The 22,199-nt window shown below is 45.8% G+C and overlaps 2 protein-coding genes across 2 annotated transcripts in view; one reads left to right on the forward strand and one right to left on the reverse strand.

Moving 5' to 3' along the window:
• LOC105054009 (uncharacterized) overlaps nt 1-10,438 on the reverse strand; it is a 29,178-nt gene extending 18,740 nt beyond the window's left edge. The window contains exon 1 of the mRNA XM_010935377.4: nt 10,319-10,438. The gene's annotated coding sequence lies outside the window, so the exon portion shown is untranslated. The remainder of the gene's footprint in view (nt 1-10,318) is intronic.
• A 401-nt stretch (nt 10,439-10,839) lies between these two features.
• Nucleotides 10,840-12,068, forward strand: LOC140852643 (peroxisomal membrane protein 11-4-like). Its single transcript, XM_073246179.1, has one exon. It carries the CDS (start codon nt 10,976-10,978, stop codon nt 11,636-11,638), a length of 663 nt encoding a protein of 220 aa, XP_073102280.1. The 5' UTR covers nt 10,840-10,975; the 3' UTR covers nt 11,639-12,068.
• The last annotated feature ends 10,131 nt before the right edge of the window (nt 12,069-22,199 follow it).

Consider the following 22,199-nt stretch of genomic DNA (forward strand, 5'->3'; position numbering starts at 1 on the left):
TTGCTGCAGAAACTCTGTCCGGGCGATTTCTCAGTCGTCGCGGGCAGAGCCTTTCCTCCTGCTTTTGGAAGGGTTCAGTGCCGGTTCGTGGTCTTCCCCTCCTCTTCTTCTTCTTCCTCTTCGCTTCTTCTTCCTCTTCGCTTCTTCCTCTTCTTGTTCGGTTCTGGTGTAATGGCCGGAAATCCGACTCGGGGAGCTCGGTCGGAAAATCCGACCGACGACTCCCGATCGACTCCGGAAGTTGAGGTTTCCTCGCTTTCGGGGTCGAACGTTGATCGGCTTCGGGAGCAGTATTGCATCCCGGAGCAGTTTCAACTATCCGCCCCAGGGGCCGGCGGTCGGGTTAACAACCCTCCGCCCGGCCAACTGGCGTTGTATGTCGAAGACCTTCGCGCGGGTCTTCGGCTCCCGATTCCGGAGTTCGTCCGGAATCTGCTGAATTATTACGGGCTTTGTCCGGCGCAATTGGCGCCGAACTCTGTCCGACTGATAATCAGCTTCGCGCTGTTGTGTCAGCTTTTACCGACCAACCCTCGTATCTCGCTCTTCCGGACATTCTTTGTGCTCCGACCCCATCCTAAAGCCCGAGGGTGGTGGCTCTTCAACCCCCGGAAGGGCCTTTCTTTTATCACTGGTCTTCCATCGTCCATTCATGGGTGGAAGAACCAGTTTTTCTTCGTCTCCTCTCCTTCTTCTTGGGGCTTCCCTTCACACTGGGGCGCGCCCCGAACCGAAGCAAATGACAACAGCCGGGTGGAGGCGGACGACCGGGAGGACTTCCACCGACTTAAAGATATGTCAGTCCCGAAGCAGAGGGAGCTTGTTACCGAACAAGCTCTCTATGACGCCGGCCTGAGCTTGGTCCCCCGACTAGGTATCGTCCGATCCCCCGGTCTTCTTTTCATCCGGCCCTTGGTCCGGCTCTTCGATTAACATATCTGTCGGTATCGCAGGGACACCTCCAAGGATGCGGCCAACCGATGCCGAGATCCGACAGTTTGCATCAAGGAAGAGGCCGGCATCGGGGGCAGGACCTTCGCGTCCTCCGAAGAAGCCTACTCCAGCGGTGCCGACCGTCGAAGCATCGACGACCGACCAATCGGAGCCCGTCATAGCGCTCGCGGCTCCGGCAGCGCGTACGGAGGAGAGGCCGGTGGAAGAAGCGGCCGAAGGAACATCGGCGGCCTCACCGGCGGCGGTGGAGCCGGATGACGTTCGGGAAACCGAACACTATCCGGCGGCGTCTGTGGCCGCAACGGGGGGTGCCGGTTCAACCTCGAGCATCCCCTCGCTGTCGGTTCCGTCGGTCGGGGCGGCCGATCGAGGGAAGGCCCCGATGGACCCTGCGGACGAAACAAGGTCGGAGAGCCGCACTGTGCCGCCGAACGCACAGTTCTCCGAGGGGGCGTCGGCGTTGGCCGACCACAACTTGGCGAGGAGGCTGTGCCAGGGGATCCTCCTCCCGACCGACGTGGAGTCGTTGAGGTCTCGGCAAGTGACCGAGATGCTGTCATTGTTCTACCCGACCATGGTCGAGGTAAGCCTTGTTTCGCCTTCCTTTTCCTTAGAATTTTTCTCACTATGTGTTCCTGACGAAACGCTTGCATCGGCAGTTGATCTACACCATGTCGGAGCTCGAAGCTGGGTACCGGAGATTCGGGAACGTCTGGGCGGCTTGGAAGGAAAGGTCGGCGGCGGCCGAAGCCGACCGAGCAATGTTGGTCGACCACCTAAAGCAGTCGGCCGACCGGGAGGCTAAGTTGGTGGACGAAGTCTCCCGGCTCGGGTCCGAGCTAAGGTCGGCCAAGAAGGAAGCCAAACGCAAGGGCCGGACCGTGCATCGTCTGCGGCGCGAGCGTGATGGCGTCGCCGCCGAACTTGAAGGCGAGCGCGAGCAGCTTCGGGTCAGCTTGGAGAAGCTTGCCAAAGCCGAGGAGGACCTGTCGATCGCCCAGGCCGATGCCGACATAGCGAAGGCAGAGGCAGAGTCGGCAAAGGACTCGCTAGGCCGGGCGGAAGAAGAGGCAAGGTCGGCGAAGGAGTCGGCCAGCCGGGCGGTGGACGACTTCCGTGCCACCGACCAGTTTCGGGAGGAGATGTTGGAGTCGGGCTTCGCCTCGTACCGGGTGGGGTACGAGGACGGTCGGGATGCGGTCCAGGCCTTGTACCCGGAGCTGGACCTCAGCAGCATCGTCCCACCGGGGGCCGAGGAGCAAGCCACCGAGGAGATAGCCGACCAGCCATCGGGAGGCATCGTCGTGGCGGAGGAAGCCGTCCAGGAGCAAGTGGCACCGACTGCCAGTCCCCCGTCGACCGACGGTCATGCTTCGACCATCGATCCAGCACCGATCGTGGTCGACACACCGGTCATCCCCGATCCTCCGTCGGTCTAGGAGATCGACTCAGAAGGATGATCGGGCCTTGCCGACTTTGGTTTCTTTTGTCTTTTTCTTTTTTGGAATACTTGTAATCGGGCTTCGACCCGACTTTGTAAACTTCCCTTTGTCTTTGAATGAAAACTTCCTTTACTTTTTCCTCTGCTCGGTCTTCTTCTTGTGTATTGTTCAATGTCTTCGTAAGTCGCTGACTCATGTAAGTCGCTAACTCATATAGGTCGGTTAGGACGTTCGGCAACTCGTGCCGCCACGAAGATAGAGTAAGTCCCGACTTTGGATCGGCCTTTGATAATCAAGGTCGTCAGTCGGGCGCGTCTGTTGAGTCGGGAGCCCTCTTATGCGTTCAGTCGAATGTCGTCTGACGCATTCGATCGAGGGAGCACCGATAAGTCGAACCCCGATACCCTTGTGTCGGGTATACTTACTGCGCCTCGCGATATACGGTGGTAAGCCGAATATCTTTCGATCGACCGTAGCCCGGTCGGTGAATCATAAATACGACTGAGGTCGCATTGTGCGATAGACGGTGGCAAGCCGAATATCCTTCGATCGGCCGTAGCTCGGTCGGGAGTCGCGACGTCGGTCGCGCAGGCGTTTCGCCTTTCTTTGGTCGGGGCCCGATCGGCGTGTTAGCCGATGGTCTGGCCCGAAAGTTCGACCGTAGAAGGAGTGTTAACTCCCGTCAATGTAGATGCATCGGTCCTCGTAAGAGTCCGATGTGTCGTCGAAGGTTGAAGGAGTGTAACTCCCGTCCATATGGATGCATCGGTCCTTGTGAGAGTCCGATGTATCGTCGACCGTCGAAGGAGTGTTGACTCCCGTCAATATAGATGCATCGGTCCTTGTAAGAGTCCGATGTATCATCGACCGTCGAAGGAGTGTTGACTCCCATCAATATAAATGCATCGGTCCTTGTAAGAGTCCGATGCGTTACCGATGATAAGGTCGTCGGTTTCAGGCGGATACCAAGTCCAAGTCGGTATGTCGGGGCTTGGCCTTGGTGAGCACCGATCGTTAGTCGAAGAGTTAAAACTCCGAGATCTCAAACCGGATTTGTATTCCAACTGGACAAGTACAAAGTTCATTGGTAATACAACTTCAGGTTGTCGGCGGTCCACGTTCGGGGGATGGGTTTCCCTTCAAGGGTCTCCAGTCGGTAGGCTCTCGGACCATAGGTGTCTGCTACCTTGTAGGGCCCTTCCCAGTTCGAAGCCAACTTCCCTTGGTCCAGGGGCTTCGAGACCTCTACCTTCCTCAGGACTAAGTCACCAGGCCTGAAAAGTTTTGGTCTGACTTTGGCGTTGTAATACCGAGCAACCTTCTGTCGGTATGAAGCCATACGGATTTGAGCCTCGTTTCGCAGTTCGGGGAGGAGGTCTAGGTCGGCTCTTCGACAATCGGAGTTGTCCGGCTCTTGATGCTGCTCGACCCTTGAGGACGGCAGTCCAATCTCGAGCGGGATCATGGCCTCCGTTCCATAGGCCAAGCTGAAGGGCGACTCCCCGGTCGGAACGCGGGGGGTCGTTCGGTAAGCCCACAGAACGGAGCCTAGTTCGTCGATCCAGAGGCCTTTGGCTTCGTTTAGTCGGGTCTTGAGTCCATGGAGTAGGGTCCGGTTGGTCACCTCGACTTCGTCGTTGGACTGTGGGTGCCCGACTGAAGTCAGTCGGTGCGTGATGTGGAACCTGGCGCAGAAGTCTCTGAAGTCCTGATTGTCGAATTACCGTCCATTGTCGGTGATAATGGTATGCGGCAATCCGAACCTGAAGATGATGGATTTCTGGATAAAGTCCTCCATCTTCCGCTCGGTAATCTGCGCCGGGGGCTCGACCTCCACCCATTTGGTGAAGTAGTCGATGGCGACGACTATGAACTTTCTCTGACCCGACGCTGGAGGAAAAGGACCGAGAATGTCGACCCCCCACTGAGCGAAGGGCCATGGAGCAACAATAGGAGCGATTTGGCTGGCCGGTTGGTGTTGAATGTTGGCGTACTTCTGACAAGGTTCGCACCTCCGAACCAACTCGACCGCGTCCTTCCTCATGGTGGGCCAGTAGTAACCTTGTCGCAGGACTTTGTAGGCCAGGGACTTGCCCCCCAAGTGATTCCAGCAAATTCCTTCGTGCACCTCTCGGAGAGCGTAGTCGCGTCGGTCGGTCCCAAACATCTGAGCAAGGGGAGGGAGAACGACCTCTTGTAGAGTCGGTCGTCCATAATTACGTATTGGGAGGCCGACCATCGGAGCCGATTGGCCTGCGCGGGATCCTCGAGGCCGATCCCATCGGTCAGATACCGAACGATCGGGTCCATCCAGCTTGGTTCGACCGTTAGCTGCTGTACTTCTTCGACCCGATCGATGCTCGACTGCTCGAGGTTCTCCACGAACGTCCGACCCAAAGAGTCGAAGGCCGAAGTCGTCAGTCTGGAGAGTGCGTCGGCGCGGGCGTTCTCCGATCTAGGGATGTGGGAAATTTCAAAATACCCGAGGCGTGCCACGAGGTCCTTCACTTTCTGAAGGTATTTGACCATGGTCGGATCTCGTGCCTCGAATTCGCCCTTGACCTGCCCCACGATCAGCTGAGAATCGGAGAATGCCCGGAGGCTGTCGACGCCCAGTTCCCTTGCCATCCTCAAGCCAGCGAGGAGTGCTTCGTATTCGGCTTGGTTGTTGGAGACCTAGAAGTCGAATCGGAGGGCGTACTCGGTGACCACCCCATCCGAATTCGTGAGCAGGAGTCCGGCCCCGCTCCCCTGAGCATTTGAAGCTCCGTCGATGTGCAGTACCCAGGTAGAGACCGGGTCTGGCTCGGAGATCGTGTCTCGTCCCAGGTCCGCAGCTCCCGACCCTTGGTCGGTTGTCGGGCACTCGGCGATGAAGTCGGTCAAGACCTGAGCCTTCAAGGCAGGCCGCGGTCGGTACTGAATGTCGAACTCGCTGAGCTTCATCGCCCACTTTGCCAGTCGTCCAGATGTATCCGGTCGGTGCAATATCGTCCTCAGGGGCTGGTTGGTGAGCACCACTATGGCATGAGCCTGGAAGTATGGACGGAGTCGTTGTGCGGAGATGGTCAGGGTGAAAATCATCTTTTCCATCTCCGAATATCTGGCTTCGGCGCCGTGGAGCACCTTGCTGGTGTAGTAGATAGGCTGATGGGTTCGGTTCTCGTTTTCTCGGACGAGCACCGAACTGACCGCCTCAGAAGATGTGGCCAAGTAGAGATACAAGGTCTCCCCGACTTGCGGCTTCACGAGCAGCGACGGGGAAGCCAAGTACTTCTTCAGGTCTTCGAAGGCCTGTTGGCACTCATCCGACCAAGAAAAACCATTTGCCTTGCGCAAAGTTTTGAAAAATGGGAGGCACCTTTCAGCTGATCGAGAAATGAACCGGCTAAGAGCGACGATTTTTCCGTTCAGCTGTTGGACCTCCTTCTTGGTGTTCGGATAACGCATGTCGAGGATCGTCTTTATTTTCTCAGGGTTGGCCTCAATCCCTCTCTGAGAAATGAGGAATTCGAGAAACTTTCCTGAGGTCACCCCAAAAGCGCACTTGGTCGGGTTGAGCTTCATTCGATGTCGTTGCAGGGTGCGGAAGGTCTCCTCGAGATCCTGAACATGATCCGGGATCTGTGCACTTTTCACCAGCATGTCGTCCACGTACACCTCCATGTTGCGCCCGATCTGATCTTTAAAGACCTTATTGACAAGTCGCTGGTAGGTGGCGCCGGTGTTCTTCAGTCCGAAGGGCATCACCCGATAACAGTAGAGGCCCTTGGGAGTCACGAAGGCAGTGTGCTCCTCGTCTTCGGGCGCCATCCGGATCTGGTTGTATCTGACGAAGGCGTCCATGAAGCTGAGCAGTCAAAATTCGGACGTCGCGTCCACCAGCTGGTCGACCTTTGGAAGTGGAAAGCTATCCTTTGGGCAGGCTCGGTTTAGGTCGGTATAGTCGATGCAGATCCTCCATTTTCCATTGGCTTTTTTGACCATGACAACATTGGCGAGCCAATCGGGATACGTGGATTCTCGGATGAAGCCCGCTTCGAGTAGCTTGTCCACTTCTTCGTCGATGGCCCTCTGCCTCTCTGGAGCGAAGGACCTTTTCTTCTGCCTCACCGGCCTCATCGTCGGGTCGATGTTGAGTCGGTGGGTTATTGTTTCTGAGGGGATGCCCGACATATCTGCTGCCGACCAAGCAAATATGTCGGCATTGGCCGTCAGCAGCTCCGTCAGTCGTCGTCGTTCGGGGTCGGGCAATTGAGACCCGACCCAAACCTTCCGGTCAGGATTTTTCGCTATCGGGAGCGCCACGAGCTGCTCGGCCGGCGATCCTCGTTCTTCCTCCTCCCGTTGGTCCAGTTTATTGATCGTCAGGGAGCCCTTCGACTCGTCGTTTTGAGCGGAGATCTGGAAGTATCGTCGGGCGAGCTGTTGATCCCCGCGCATCTCTCCGACCCCATTTTTGGTCGGGAACCGAACGAGAAGATGGTACGTCGAGACGATCGCCTTGAGGGCGTTCAGTCCGGGTCGTCCAAGTATGGCGTTGTAGGCCGAAGGTACTTGGACGACCGCAAAAGTTAGGTGGACCGTGCTTTGCCGTGGTTCGGTGCCGGCCGTCACAGGCAGGGTAATTTCTCCTTCCATCGTGACAGCGTCCCCGGCAAAGCCGATCAAGGGCATGGAGACCCTCTTGAGTCGGTCGGTTGACAGATGCATCCGGGAGAAGGTCGAGTAAAACAAAACATTCGTCGAACTTCCATTATCAACAAAAATTCTTTTTACATCATAATTTGCTATTGTAGCCGAAACAACAACAGCATCGTCGTGGGGAGTTTGGATGCCCCGAATATCTTCCTCCGTAAAAGTGATTACGTCGTCCGGACGCTGCTTTTTCGTCGGCTCCCCTCCCGCAGACGTCCCCGGGCCCAGCCGCTTGGAGATCATGTTGATGACTCCGGCCGTCGGCTGATTAGTCGCCGCTTCTTCAGTCGGCTGGGGTCGTCGATCGGCAACTGGTTGGGTCGGCGGACCCTTCCGAAATTTACCGAGATACCCCTGGCGGATGAGAGCTTCGATCACATCCTTCAGCTGGATGCACTGCTCGGTGTTGTGGCCGTGGCCTCGGTGAAATCGGCAGTACTTCCGGCGGTCGAGGCCTTTTGCCTTCAGAGGCGGAGGCCGTCGCAGGTATTCTTTCCCCTCGATCTCCATTAGAATCTGCGCACGAGGAGCGGAGAGAGGAGTGTAGGAATCATACCTGGGGCATGCCGGCCTCAGAGTCTGTTGCCGGGGTGACTTTTGGATTCGTCGGGGTGGCGAGACCCGACTATCGGTAGGAGGCCTGCTGGGTTCGGCGGGTTCCCGACCCTTCCTCCGCTTCTCCTTCGGGTCTCTGGGCTCGGCTAAGTGTCGGTCGGAAGCCCCTTCGTCCGTGCGCATGTACTTGTATGCGTGCTCCAGTAGCTCGGCGTACGTTCGGGGGAGGGTCTTGTCCAGAGAGTAGGTGAATCGGGATGCCCTCAGCCCCCGCTTCATGGCTGAGATAGCCATGTCTTCGTTGAGGTCCCGGACCTCAAGCGTGGCCGTGTTGAATCGTGCCACGAAGTGTCGGAGCGTCTCATTCCCCCCCTGTTTGAGGGAGAAAAGGCTGTCCGACGTTCGCGGCGGCTGCCGGCTGGTGCTGAAGTGGGCCACGAACGAGTGCTCGAGCTGTCCGAAGGAATGGATACTTTCCGATCGAAGATCGGAGTACTAGGCCCTGGCAGCCTTGCGGAGTGTGGCGGGGAAGTCGATGCAAAAAAGAGCGTCGGTTGCCCTTTGGATCGTCATAAGAGCTTTGTAGCTCTCAAGGTGGTCGATCGGGTCGGTGGAGCCGTCGTATGGCTCCACGTGTGGCATCTTGAACCGACTGAAAATCGGTTCGTCGAGAACTAGTCGGGAGAGAGGTTGGGCGGTCTGGAAGTCGACGTCGTTCGAAGACTTCTGGCCGTCCACCTGCAACTGTGCGAGCCAGCGGTCGATTTCCTCGAACCGGCGCTCGTAGTCGTGCGCCCGCCGGTGCTGGGAGACCCCAGGAGTGGAGTCTTTGGAAGATTTCGAGAGGGAGGCAGACGGCGTTCGTGGTCGCTTCTCCTTCCTCGCCCGTTCCAGCAGGGAAGGAGAGGGCCGCTGGGACTGTCGGTCATCGCGCCGTGGCCGTCCCTCCTCCTCTCCGTGGGAATGCTGTTGAGGGTGCTCGCGCGGAGGCGACGGGGATCTTCGTGGTCGTCGGCGGCTGCTCCTGGAGGGCATCGGACGGGCCGCCGGTTGCTGCTGGAGGCTTTTGACCGCGTCCGTCAGTACGGTCATCTGCCGTACGATGGCCGCGATCTGCGCCTTCGTGGTCACCGCGGGGCGTGGAGAGCTGGGCTCCACCGCCGACGGTGGCGGGGAGGCCTCTTCCCGACGGGAAGAGCGCCTCGCCGACCCGGTGATCCTCGATCGCTGGGCTCTTGTCTTGGTCATCGTATCCTCCTTCCTGGCACCCCAATCTGTTGCGGCCAATCGCCTCGTCGTCTGATCGTCGGGGAACGTGCGCCTGCAAAATGGAAGTCCACACAGACCGGAGGCGACTCCGGCGGGGACCCTCCGACGGTCAAGTCAGAGAAGTGAATGGGCAACAGTGAAATGAAGACAGAGAGCTCAATCGAGGGAGAGAGGGAGAGAGGAGCGAGCCTATGGTCTCGAAGTCGAGAAGTCGAGAAGTGGAGAGAGAGATCCCTTGCACTGTTGCCTTCCCCGATTTATATAGTGGAGCACGGTATGGCGCCGTCATTAATGGCGCGGACAAGTGAGGAATTGTCAACTCACTGTAGATTGTCAGAGTCGCCGTGAAAGTGTCATGTCGCCGTGAGGCTGTCAAATCACTAGGGTTGACAATGCCCTCGGTGGGACAATGCCCCTAGGTGGCCGTGCCGCATGCGGCTGTCAGAACTGACAAGCTCTGGCGGCTGTACGACGATCGGAGGAGTCGACCGACCCAAGATCGGTGGCCAGCTGAGTGGCGTCGGGCCCCTTCGTTGGTCGGCGACCCTTACGTAAGTCGGCCATCAGACTTCTAGGTTCAGTCAGTCGCGGACCGTTAATTGGTCGGTGATGGCGCCCGTCGGTCGGTCGCTCCGACTGTCAGTCGGTCGGTCGGTCCCTCCGACCGTCAATAGGTCGGTCGGTCGGTCGGTTCGATCGTCAGTCGGTCGATCGGTCCCTCCGGCCGTCAGTCGGTCGGTCGGTGGGTATTCTCCAACAGGAACCATCTCTGTTTGCCATCCATATGGTTCAATATGCCCCAAATCTGACGGTTAGATACATATCAAACTACATGGTTCAAGACGATTCTGCAATCTTTGGTTCGAAGTGCACTGGATAAATTACAAGCCAGTGATTGAATCCTCGCAAAACAGATATAAATGGTCAATATTTCCAATTCATCTTCTTGGACTACATCTCATGCTTTTCTACATTGATTAGCAATCAAACTAGTTCCTAGGCATGAGTCATATGACTCTTGATCAAGAAAAATCCTCCACATGTATGTGCCCAAGAGTTAGATCACAAGATGCCCAAAATTAGTGTCTCGAGCTGCTCAAAATACCTAATTGAAAAATCGCTTCCTTCCTTCCAAATATAAAGCTGAAACTCGAAACCGCCTTCTATTGATTGGAAAGTTTAAAGAAATTAACAGACATATTCAACAATAGAATAGCAAAGATTTTTTTTTTTTTTTTAAAAAAACACACACCAAGAATTCGATTAACGAATCGAGCAGAGGAAACATTATTGACGACTTAATTCGGTTAATACGCCACCAATGATCACTTGGAAGAAATACTTGAAATAACGACAGTAAAATCGGGGGAAAAAAATCAAGAAAATTGTCCTAAGATTACCTGAATCCTGCTCCTTTTTGGACTCGCACAAATTTGGTCTGTTCTCAAAATGAAATCCTGGCGTGTGGACGAATCTTGGAAGTTGGAAGTTCCTCAGATAGCAGAGGAGACGAGATTGCCGGAAACGACGTAAAATGTCGCGTTTTCCGGGAAAAGTCGATGTCCATTCACCACCATCCGCTTCTGCAGGATCCGACGGTCGGGATTGAGCTGAGACGCGGGTTTGTGGCCCACCTGCCACGGTCGACGTGGAGAGCGCGTGGTAAAATATCATCGACCTGGTGTACCGCTTAGATGGTACACCAGGTGTACGGCATAATTTCTCCACGATGACGCGAGACATTTTCCACAGCTCTGTTATCAGACCACATAAAATTTTCTTGGAGGGAAAAAGAGCTCTTCTCCTCTACCCTTATCACCAACGGAAAAAAAAAAAAACTTGGAGGGAAACAGAGCTCTTCTCCTCTATCCTTATCACTAACAGGAAAAAAAAAAAAATTTCTAGTCCCAGCAGGAAAGCATTGTAGCCATGAACTGCAGCTACTTATCCAAACATAGTTCTAGTGGTGCACATGAGCGCTCATATGCCTCCATAGATTCATTCCACTCCCCTTCTCCCTTCAGTAGCCCATCATCTCCACTTCCTTCCCTAAAGCTATGACTGACACCGTCGACAAGCTCGTCGTCTTCCTTGCCAAGAGAGATGGCATCGACAAGCTTGTCAAGACCTTCCAGTATGTCTCCAAGCTCGTCCACTGGCATGTCGAAGCCACTCACCAAGACATAGCTAAAAGAGCCAAGAACTGGGAGGTGGCCTCTGGCCTCAGCCGCAAAGCCTTTCGAACCGGTCGCTTCCTCACCGGCTTCAATGCCCTCCGCCGGAACCCGGGCTCCACCCCTCTCTTCCGCTTCCTCGCCGTGTTTGCCAATGCTGGTGAGATGGTGTACTTCTTCTTCGACCACTTTCTTTGGCTGTCAAGGATAGGTGTCATAGATGCTAATCTAGCTCGAAGGATGAGCTACATCTCAGCTTTCGGAGAAGCTCTTGGCTACGTTTTCTTCATCATAATGGACTTTCTTATGATTAAAAAGGGATTGGTGGAGCAGAGGAAACTTGAAGCTGCGGAGAACAAGGAACAAGTGAGGAAGATCAGAGATGACAGGGTGATGAGGTTGATGGCAGTGGCAGCAAACATAGCAGACTTGGTGATAGCTCTGGCAGATATAGAGCCCAATCCTTTCTGCAACCATGCGGTCACACTGGGGATCAGCGGGCTGGTCTCGGCTTGGGCTGGTTGGTACAGGAACTGGCCGTCGTGAAAAGGAATCTGGTGATCATTGAAACTACGTCAGAATTGCTAGATTGAAGACAAGGAGAAGCAACAGGAAAGTCCAAAGAACAAAGAGCGCATGAATCATTGTGTGATGCTGTATGGGTTTGTTACTGAGATGATGCATGACACATGCTAGCAAAAAGTAATATGCAATGAAAAGTTGAGCAGATGTACCAACACTGGAACATCATATTTCATTAAAGGGTTCTTGAATCTCTGTCAGCATGCATGTACACATAATGGCTCTCATCTGCTAAGATTTGAGAAGTGCTACCGTTTAGTGTATTTGAGATGATGCTGTTAGGTCCTCTTAAAATTGTCTTCAAAGTCCAACCAGCAACACCTAATGTAATCAATGTGCAATTTTTGCAAAAGTGGGTTTCCAAGGTGGAGCTTTCTGCATATTTTCAAGTCAACGAAGGTTGCCTCTCACTTAACATTGGATGAAATAGAAAACCTGGAACTAATTTGTTTTTTATCAAATGTTCTTTATTTCTTCCAATAATCAATTCCGTTTTGCATCCCTTCGAACTGTTAAAAAAACTTTGATAAACACAATTTTAGTCCCGACAATTTCCATCCTAGTAATTTAACACTTGCTAAATAATAAAGATGCAGAATTAGAGTGTGCTGCTATAAACTAATATATCTTGAAGCAGAAATTAAGCTACTGAAGGCGAGGAATTTCTATTCTGTTAACTAGTAACTTGGTTCAACTGAAATGAAAGTAAACATTGAAAGTAAGTGGCAATTTAAGCCAATATCCAGTATGTATTCAACTGGAAAGTAAGCTTTACTTGAACAAACTCACATTACATTCAATTGGAATGTGAGCGGTGCTTAACTGCATAGCATTTTGAAACAGAAGCTGGAATTCATAATATATATGGTAGAAATTTAAAAATAGATCATGCATCTTCCTTTGAAACTAAGCAGAGTTTTGGGGCTGTTTCACTACATTTTTCCCACAACACCAGACTCACCAAAAAATACCATACATATTGAGGATTTATCCATGATTAGTGATCTTCTTGCGAATGAAAGCAAATTTTATTTAAAAAAATTACACATAATTGCAAGTACATGGTGAAATAAATGATGTATTGCCATCGGCTTTATGTTGTGATGAAAACCCAGCCTCGTATTACCATTATTTGCTCTTATCTGGGAGACATGTTTAAACCTGAGATCCAACAAGAAGTTGATGGTTAAGTTTCAAAGAGACTTTAGGAGATAAAATACTTAAGCAAGGTTAGATGTCGTCACCGAGGTCAGTTTCTTTAGTTGTTCTATATGATCTGTGAGCTTTTGCTGCTTAGACAGAAGTGTTTCTATGAGCTGAGAGGATGAAAGCAAAGGATGAACTAGTTCTTCAATTACCGTACATTGGTATGTTTGATAAATTTCAACTTCTATGCTCACCTCCTTGGTGTCCACAAGACAATCTTCAAGTTCTAAAATTTTCTGTGCTACCTGCTCAGCAACATCACCTGTTTGCACCTCTTGTTGGAAACCATCAACACCCTGCATCAAATATGTTAATCCTATTGTAACTGTAGTCATTAAGCCTTTCCCCACTATTTGGGGTTATTTTGAATCCTCCTTCACAATCATCCCTATTATATATAAGACAGATTGTGTTACATCATACTGTTTTTTGTTGAGAAAGTACCTCTTAGGCTTTAAAACTCTAAATTACAGATGGTTTAAGCAAATTGAGTAAATAATTTTTCTTAAATAATATTCCCAATTACATCCTCTATGACCAATGCTTGTTTTCATGCCCATCACCCTTTGGATAGGATATCTCCCATGCCACATGAAGTTGCTAAGTAGAATAAGGGAATGAGGAGAAAAAATCAGCAGAAGTCAGCTCACAGAATCTCAAGTTTTCAGGACATCAGGATCGACCAAAAAGGTGTTATCTGGTATCCTAAGGATATTGGGATTGTGGAATCCATGAACTGCCCCAACCATTCCATAACCTTCATTCTTCCACCTCATATCTTCATATCTTCCTACCTGAGTGGGAAATATATGCAGATAAGCTGGCAAGCCAAAAGGCCCTAAACGACAAAATGCATCAATTTTGTAGAGCATCCAAATGAGACCTGCCTAGAAGAAATAGGACCACTTGAAAAACTGGAAATACATAAACATGTTTAAGATTTCAACTAAAAGAAGAATGAAGGTCTTGGCAATTCCAGGCATAATCAGTGTTCTCTCATGACACATAGAAACTAGTTGTAAAAATATGGTTGGTATTGTAAGTGGCATGTATCATTTGTCTCACAGCTATCCTTTATTCCAGTACAAGGACTGATGGATTAAGAAGTGGAGATTATATCAAAATATGGAAATGCATGGACTTTTAGATCCAGTAATGCTTTTCATCTTAAAAGCTGAAGCTTCTATAGGTTTGTCAAAGATTCTGACTTTGCTTCTTTTTTCTTTCTTTCTCTCCTTTTTTCAGTATGTTTGCTCTTTGACAGTATCTTTTCTTCTGCAAAAATACCTCTTCTTGCCAATACCTTCAAAATATATAGTTCTAGCCTGTTATCTAAATTAGGAGTACATGCAGAAGGAGGCATAGGAATTGGGTGCAGGAGTGAGGAGAAATCACAAAGCAGACATGGCGCTCTAAGTAGGAGGAGGTTCCAGCAACAATTCCAAAAGTCCAGTCTTTCTCCTGTGTACTATAACACATACTATCCTATTAATAAATTTGGGGACTTCAAATGAGGGCAACAATTGATCTTTCCTAAGGAAGATACTTATGCTAAAACACAAATTGATAATACTTCAATCACATCACCTATGGATACTGGATATGTGTGACCAACCTTCATATTAAGAATCACAACTCAAGATAGAGAAGCATTGATTTTACTGAACAGGTCTAAGAAAAACAATATAAAATTAACCCTTTTAGAACATTACTTTTCACACAAATCATAACCAATACCATGAACAACAAGACAATCCATTTCATTAAGGTGTCTTAGAATCCCTACCTCCCCATGACTCCTATCTATGATTCCTTGATCTGTAGTCTCTTTACTTCCCATGGCCTTCTGCTGTCTCAAGCTTCATCATCACTTCCATCTAGGTTTCCTTAGGTATTCCTTCCCTCTTTAAATGCTCTCGCCCTTCTTACTTTTTGATTCCCTCTGATAATTTTTGGCTCACAGAGCATCACACACCTTAATTTTCTTACACAGTGTGAGTTCCCTAAAATCCTTTATCACCACTACATCTAGGATTCTCAGCCTGCCCCAGCTCTGCAAATTATCACAGCATTTCAGTGGCTTGACTCATAAAATATTACATGAACACGAGACATGTGCTGGTGTTACATTGACATTAGGTGTAAGAATTGAAAGACAGAAGTAATACATATATACCATCTACTGTAACCAGCAAAACATGTAACAAAATTCAATTAATATTACATTGCACAGCCAACTAAGCATGCATATCCATGTATACAAGAGGGAGAAACTTCTGCCTTTAGCATCTCAGGTTCTAGTCATTTGGGCTTTTTGAGAAGTTTCTAAAAGCTAACTGAAGAAAAAAGATTCAAGTGCTCATGTGTGCCTATTGCCAGATAATAGGCTATTGATGAATCTATGCACAAAGCCAACAATACTCTGAACAATCTGTAGTCCTTAGATTTCCTCCATAAAACAAAATATTTTTTGATGAAAAGGGAGGCAAAAGAACAACCACCCGGCCTTTATTAGAATTAGAAAAAATTACATCAGAGGTGAATCAAAGTTTTGAGTGGAACAAACAAAGATCATTTTCAGGTGGGGTGTTAACATGAGGAAGAATCATCATTCAATGTTGTGGAGTTTTCCTTTTATGCTTTTGATTTTGAACCAGATATCTCCAAATTGAGAGATAAGCTTATCGTTGCAAAAAAATTGACCAATCATTAGATAAACAAAGGCCTTCTGAAGCTTCTATTTATTTATTTATTTCCATAAAACAAAAAAGGTACCCATTTTTGTAACACTTTGATTTTGTGCAAAACATCTGTGCTAATCATTAATTAAGCTCATTCCCTTAAATCTCACCAGACAGGAATGCACCAAAACTTTGTAAGAGGAATCATACTCATAAAAATATATTATTTGTTATATAATGCAATAACCTGGCATCAAAGAGAGAGCAAAATTTCTGCAAAGTATTCTTGCTTGTTTTATATACTATTCATTTTGTTTTTATGCAAGTGTTCTTTATGCTTAGGATTTATTTTGCCTAAATGTTTCTAGTCTGCTGAAGAGTTCGAATCCAAATTGAATATTGAAGCCCATATGTTTGCATATTGTTTGGCTCCTTAAGTCAATATCTTTTATCATCTTGTTATAAGCACATGATTTTGGCATCACTCCAAAAGCAATATTCTGTAATATTTAGATTAAGAAGTAAAATAGCTTTGCAAAGCTTTTAGTTATTAAATGTGACAAGGCAAGATAATATGCATTTTGTATTTGGCTTCAAATTATAAATTTCATAGGGAGTGCATGCATTATTTTTTAACAACTTAATAGTCACAAGATACAAACTTCATGCCAATTAGGAACCGTCATTAAAATGTGGTCCATAATGGAAAAGAGTTGTTGGTCAATATTTTGAATTAAGCAGTCCGACACTAGAGAGTTTTATTCAGAGATGATCTTTGAGGTAGTCTGCAGTCTCCAAATGATGGACTTAAACTATTCAAGTAATTGCCCTAAATTGTTTGAGAAAAGGTTGAATTACAAGCAAATTTGAACAATTTTTGTCTCACATTTACCCATCTTCACTAAATGTGTAAGTTATCAGCATCATGGGAGGATAATTACAATATCAGGCACTATGTCATCTTTTAATGTCAAATTAAGAGTTCCTCCACCACTGGACCTAAGTCGCCTCTCAGAAGTTTTGCGTGAAAAAAGGCCAAGCATCCATCAGCAACATAACCAAACCATCAAATCTATAGAGAAATTCTGCTAAATAACCTAGCATTTAGTTATATAAGGACTCCATGAGGAACAAGGATGTTACATCTTAGAGTCTGACTCTTCATAATCAGCAAATTTCTCTCCTCTACTGAAATATTCCTGAAAAATAGAGTAATTTCTTCATCAAGTAAGGAGGTACAGACTTGTTGCATTATTACAATGCAGAAAGAGGAAAAATGATCAAAGAAAATTTAACAAGCACCATGACTTTACCTGCAGAATGTTATTAATTTCTGGGTCAGTCCATGGTCCCTTATCTTTCAACAGGCATCCTCCATATTCAGAACATGTGCAACTTCCCCCCAAAAAGTCTGGCAAATTACTGTAGAATCATATTTCATCTGTTAGCCAACCATACGCAACTTGTTGATAACATAAGCACCTGTTATGTACTTGGGTCTACAGCTTCCAAGAGCTTACTCTGGTACTGGTTTCCCAACACCTAAATATGTATGATTTCAATTGGATTAAGAAAGCTGATAGCACAATTTCCAAATAAATGAACCAGATGTCTACAGCCCTCCCTTTTCCACAGAAGGATGACAGAATTAAAAAGAAGAAGCTGAACCTGTATCTTCAACCTTGTTCGCGCATCCAGAAAAGCACTTATCGCTTTCCACAGCACTCTAAACCGGATCCAGCATTGACAATATATAGTCGATGTAAGTCTGTGAATAAGGGAAGACAAGATGGATAAATGATTTATGAACAATGATCCATCAACTCCTTCAAGTGATTCAGCAGCCTCCTTACAATCTCTTAGTTTGTTTGGAAAGAAGTGGCATCCAATATCATAACCTCTTTAACATAAAGAAATAGTCAGTGAAGAAATGCTTTAAAATTCTCCACCAAATGTTTTAATGCATACAAGAAAAAGAAAATTAAATAATCAAATTTGTTGTTGTACTTGAAACTGATGTTGTGGATACTAGTGGTTTGGAATTTTCACTCGGAAAATGAGTAGAGGAAGGATGATATTGAGCTTCATAACACCCAAGGAAAAGGTAGCAAGATCAGATGTCAGGAGAGGCTAGAGAACGTTGAAAGGAAGTGAGAAGTTTGAGTTGTCCATAAACGACACAGGAACAGATGATGAAGTATCATATACAATGGATGATGCAGTATTAAGCGTGGGGACTAGGAACCATTATGTGGCAAATGACCATACGAAAAGGCGAAAAATAGTTGTAATCTTGAGAGCTAACAGATACATATGTACAAGGAAAACTTTTAGGAAAATTGAATTAAGCATATAAACAATTGAGGCAGAGTGGTGATAATAAGACAGAGTAGAATGGCAAGACCATTTAAAGAAAAATTACAAGGACACTACCAAATCATTTGACAAACAGCTAGCATTGGTTAAAGAGTTTCAGGATGAAAGAGGGTGCCATGGATCTTTATTTTCAGAAATCCCTTTTCAATAATCAAATTCATGCAATTAATTACACAGCCCCTCATACCACAGGCCATGTACAACCTTGGGTCTTGGTGCAAAGACTATAACTACAGAAATTTAATATCTCAAATAGGTATTAACATAATCAATTTAATGAATAATAACCTATGGTCCTAATGCCAACTAGCTAGAGTCAGCTTCAAGGATCATTGGCAGTTGATAGTTGATTAAAAATGTGAATCAAATTGCATGTTTGGAGAAACTAATTTGCACTTCTAAGAGCTAAATTTTACTGCATAATTTGGTATCAAAATGAATAAGATGTAAACAGAGTATGACCATTAGAGGTAACACTTGTACCCGGAAAGTGACAACACAGAGCCAACTAAAAACATATTCAGTGCAATCCATGGAAGGGTTGACACTGGTTGACTGTTGGGTATGGATGTGACATCAACTCATTGACAAGGATTAGTGGCGGTCATTGTTGTGAATACATATTAAGATCCCTCGCTCTAAAGAAGACAGATAAACATAACAAATAGCTTAAAAATCTACTAATGCTTATAAATATTACCAATTACATATGCTTGAGCCGATGAATTTAAACAGATGCAATTATATGACCAAGCTCTATCTTAATCAGGTCCATACGAATGAACTCTAGAGTAACAATTCTCATACCTCTGGGTAGTAAGTGCTATCAATCTTTTGAATTTCTGTAAAAAGCTCTCATACCTCTGGGTAGTAAGTGCTATCAATCTTTTGAATTTCTGTAAAAAGCTCTCTAGCAGGCTTTGAGAAGTTACTTGTACCCTACATCAGGAATTTAAAGTTATCAGATATATTGCATTCCCCTCAAGCCTTTATCAAAGCATCAATTGAGTATTCATAAGAAAAATTTTAATTTCACAGTTCAGAGTATATACAACTGCAAGAGCAGATAAAACTAAAAGTATAGATGAAAGAAACATATTTGGTAAAATTTACAATTATGTAGAATTATTATATAAATGGAGTATTAATTGAAAATTAACTAAAGAAGTAAACAAATGAAGAAGAAAAAGGTTGCAGATCAAGTTCGAGTAAGTTGCATGCAGAAAAATTAACAAGAAATGGCTTTGTAGTTTTATATCAAATGTTTGCACCTGATTTCTGCAACTCTTAGTTCACCAAATGTTAGGAGCATCCTATATTAGAGATGCACATTTCTTTTTTTTTTTTCCAAATTTCTAATTACTTATGAACAAGATGACTACATTACCATACTAGATAAAATCCAAATATGATTGCTTGTTTATGGGTTATCCATGTCATTTTATTACTCGAAATAGTTTGTAAGTGTATAAATTTTCTATCTCATCCAAGTGCACCCTCTGCTGAGTTCATGGAAGCCTTAATTGAGTATAATTTTTCAGGCAAGGGTCTCATCATTAGGCAAAAATAACATTTTAAACTATGAAAGAGGAATCTATATTTCTTTAATAAAATTGGGGGAAGCTCCCTGATTCCTCTGTTTAGAAAAAAAAAAAAAAGACAGAGACCTATGACAGCTACACATAATCTGTGTCACTGTAATTATCTAGCATACAGATTTGCAAATTATCCTGATTTCTCTTATAATGAAATCAAGAAATCTGTGATATTGCATCTGATACATAAGATACAATAATTATTTTTCAAAACAATAGATTTTTCTTTTGCTTAGAATTAGAAAGATGGTGATTGCTTATGTTTGTTCCCAGTCTCACTTGCAAAAATATCACTACAAGATAGGAGGGAGTCTGCCTACAGAAATGCTATAGATGACAAATGAATGATGCTACCAAGTTATAGCGAACGTTGCAAAGAGAGCTTGCCATGCATCTTGTAGAATTTCAGAGATTCATGGTCATGCATCAATGTCGTTCTTCCATATCCAAACTTAAGTTGCCTATTGATCAGCAGCAAAGCAGGCCTTTAGTAAATATAGTACTTCTAAATGATCACCTAAAAGTGATTGGCACACCTTAAATAAATTTGAGCTAAAATTTTACAGTTTTACTTAATTTGAGGTCCCATTACCACATGGTGAATTACATCATGGACGATCATTGGTCATGTTAAATTGCTTTATACATTTTTATCTGACAAATAGAGTGAAGTTAGTGCAGTGAGGCCCAGGAGATTTAATCAAAGTGAGGATAGGATGTCAATTCCTTCAAACCACAAGAAAATATTTATAACAATGACAATTACCACTCCTTTCACATCTAGAATGCTCGTTGTTGAGGCTATGTACTTCCTAGCTGCAAGTGAGCATGCAGCGTACCTTAAGTTTAATGTTTTCTCTTGTTCTGAAATGTGATTTTTGATATAGCGGTCAACTGTAGTTACACGTAACAAGGTATTGAGGTCCACCGACCCAATTCTTTCAATGTACAATGGTCTACCATATCTATCAACTCCATGATATCCATGTGGATAGCATTTTTTAACTGCTTCATATTCGTCAAACTTGAAATCCTGAAAATAACCACGGATAAAGTGAATCTTCCTAACAATTGAAATACATGTTCATAATCCTCAAACTATTGTTCATCTGAAAGCTACTTCAAATAAGTATGGTTGGAATTGCAAATAATTCATGATTTTGTAACCTTAAGTCAACCAAACAGGCATAGCTATGTTATCCATCAACTAGGCAATTGCACTGATTGATTAAAGCAACAACACATTGAACACCATTGCATACAATATCTGTAAATAAGTCAAGCTACATTAACTTGCCAGTTGAAAAAAATGATGTAAATTTAGGGCCCATTTGGTAATGCTTTAGTTTTCTGTTTCCGTTTTCAAAAACTGAAAAATGTACTGCACCGGACTACCAACATGATGAGACTCTTGGGTTTTTTCCTTAGCTGTTTGTAAAATCTTCAGAGACTTGAGAGACAACGATTTTTATCATTTTCAAAAACAAGCATACGTAGAAGCAAGGAGCAGCTGAAGTTCCATGCAAATATTGTCTGCTATATCAGTCTCCATGTGGGATTTAACTAATCTGGAGAGAAACAAAAATACAAACAGCAATGGGGCCAAACAGGCCCTTAATTTACAGATACTGCAAGTGAACTGGCAAATAACACATAATTTCAATAAAATAGGTTAAGTGAAAGTGGCATAATTAGAAGCAAAAGAAAATACAATTCAGATAGTGGTTCTAAAACTATACAGATTGTAAATTATGCAACACTATTATAAAAAAAAGTTTTAATAATTCAAAATTTCATTCAGTCCTAATAGACTCCAGCTGGAAATTCAGCCGTCATCACATTTACTGCAACTTCTAGGTAACTTGTAAATGGTCCGCATTATTCCAGGAGTGTGGTGGAGGACTCAAGAATCAAAAAGGAATGACACCCTTGGATCATCTCTATAAGAATAAATATGTAGAACACATTTTATATTGATAGATGAAGCAACTTACTATGATAAAATACATGTATACTCATTGATCACTATATAAGCATTTTAAAACTTGAATGTCAAAGTTGCCACTTATGTCACATTTGAGAAGATTGGCAGGTGATTAGTCAATGATGGCAATCTTCAGTTTGTACTGTGGTCTGTCACTGGTATTCTATATAGGGTCCACATACGGCCTGCAGATTAGCTAACAAATTATGCTACAACTATTACTAGTCTAGTTATATGGACCACTCAGTTCACACCTGAATTACATAAGATTGCACATGCAGATTTCCTTGGATGTGGTTATGTAAGACTGTAGGATTAGATATTTTTTCTTTTTTCTTTTTTTTTTTGAGGAAAAAAATAGAGGATTCCCTGCCCTAAAATTCTTTTAACCAACTTTGCAACACCTCATGGTCTGGCAGAACTGCAGCATGATACCCATCTAATGGCAAATGATTGTTGCAGCAAACAAGAATACAGGTTTCTTTGTCAGTGTTCCATGTGGGAAAGAGTGTAGCTTGTTTTTTTGCCTGAGCATAATGGGATAATGAAACCCACTTGAAGGTCAAACAGAAAATTTGAAATGATTCAATAATAGCTTATCATGTTTCTGTAGTTATTCCACAAATCTAGAATTTGCTTACATATGAATGGCAGTTAATTAGCCAACCCAGATAGTTGGGAAA

Source organism: Elaeis guineensis, chromosome 11 (assembly GCF_000442705.2).
Source record: "Elaeis guineensis isolate ETL-2024a chromosome 11, EG11, whole genome shotgun sequence".
NCBI lineage: Eukaryota > Viridiplantae > Streptophyta > Magnoliopsida > Arecales > Arecaceae > Elaeis > Elaeis guineensis.

Coding starts and splice junctions, on each gene's coding strand:
- LOC140852643 (XM_073246179.1), top strand. CDS start 10,976: ATGACTGACACCGTCGACAAGCTCGTCGTCTTCCTTGCCAAGAGAGAT.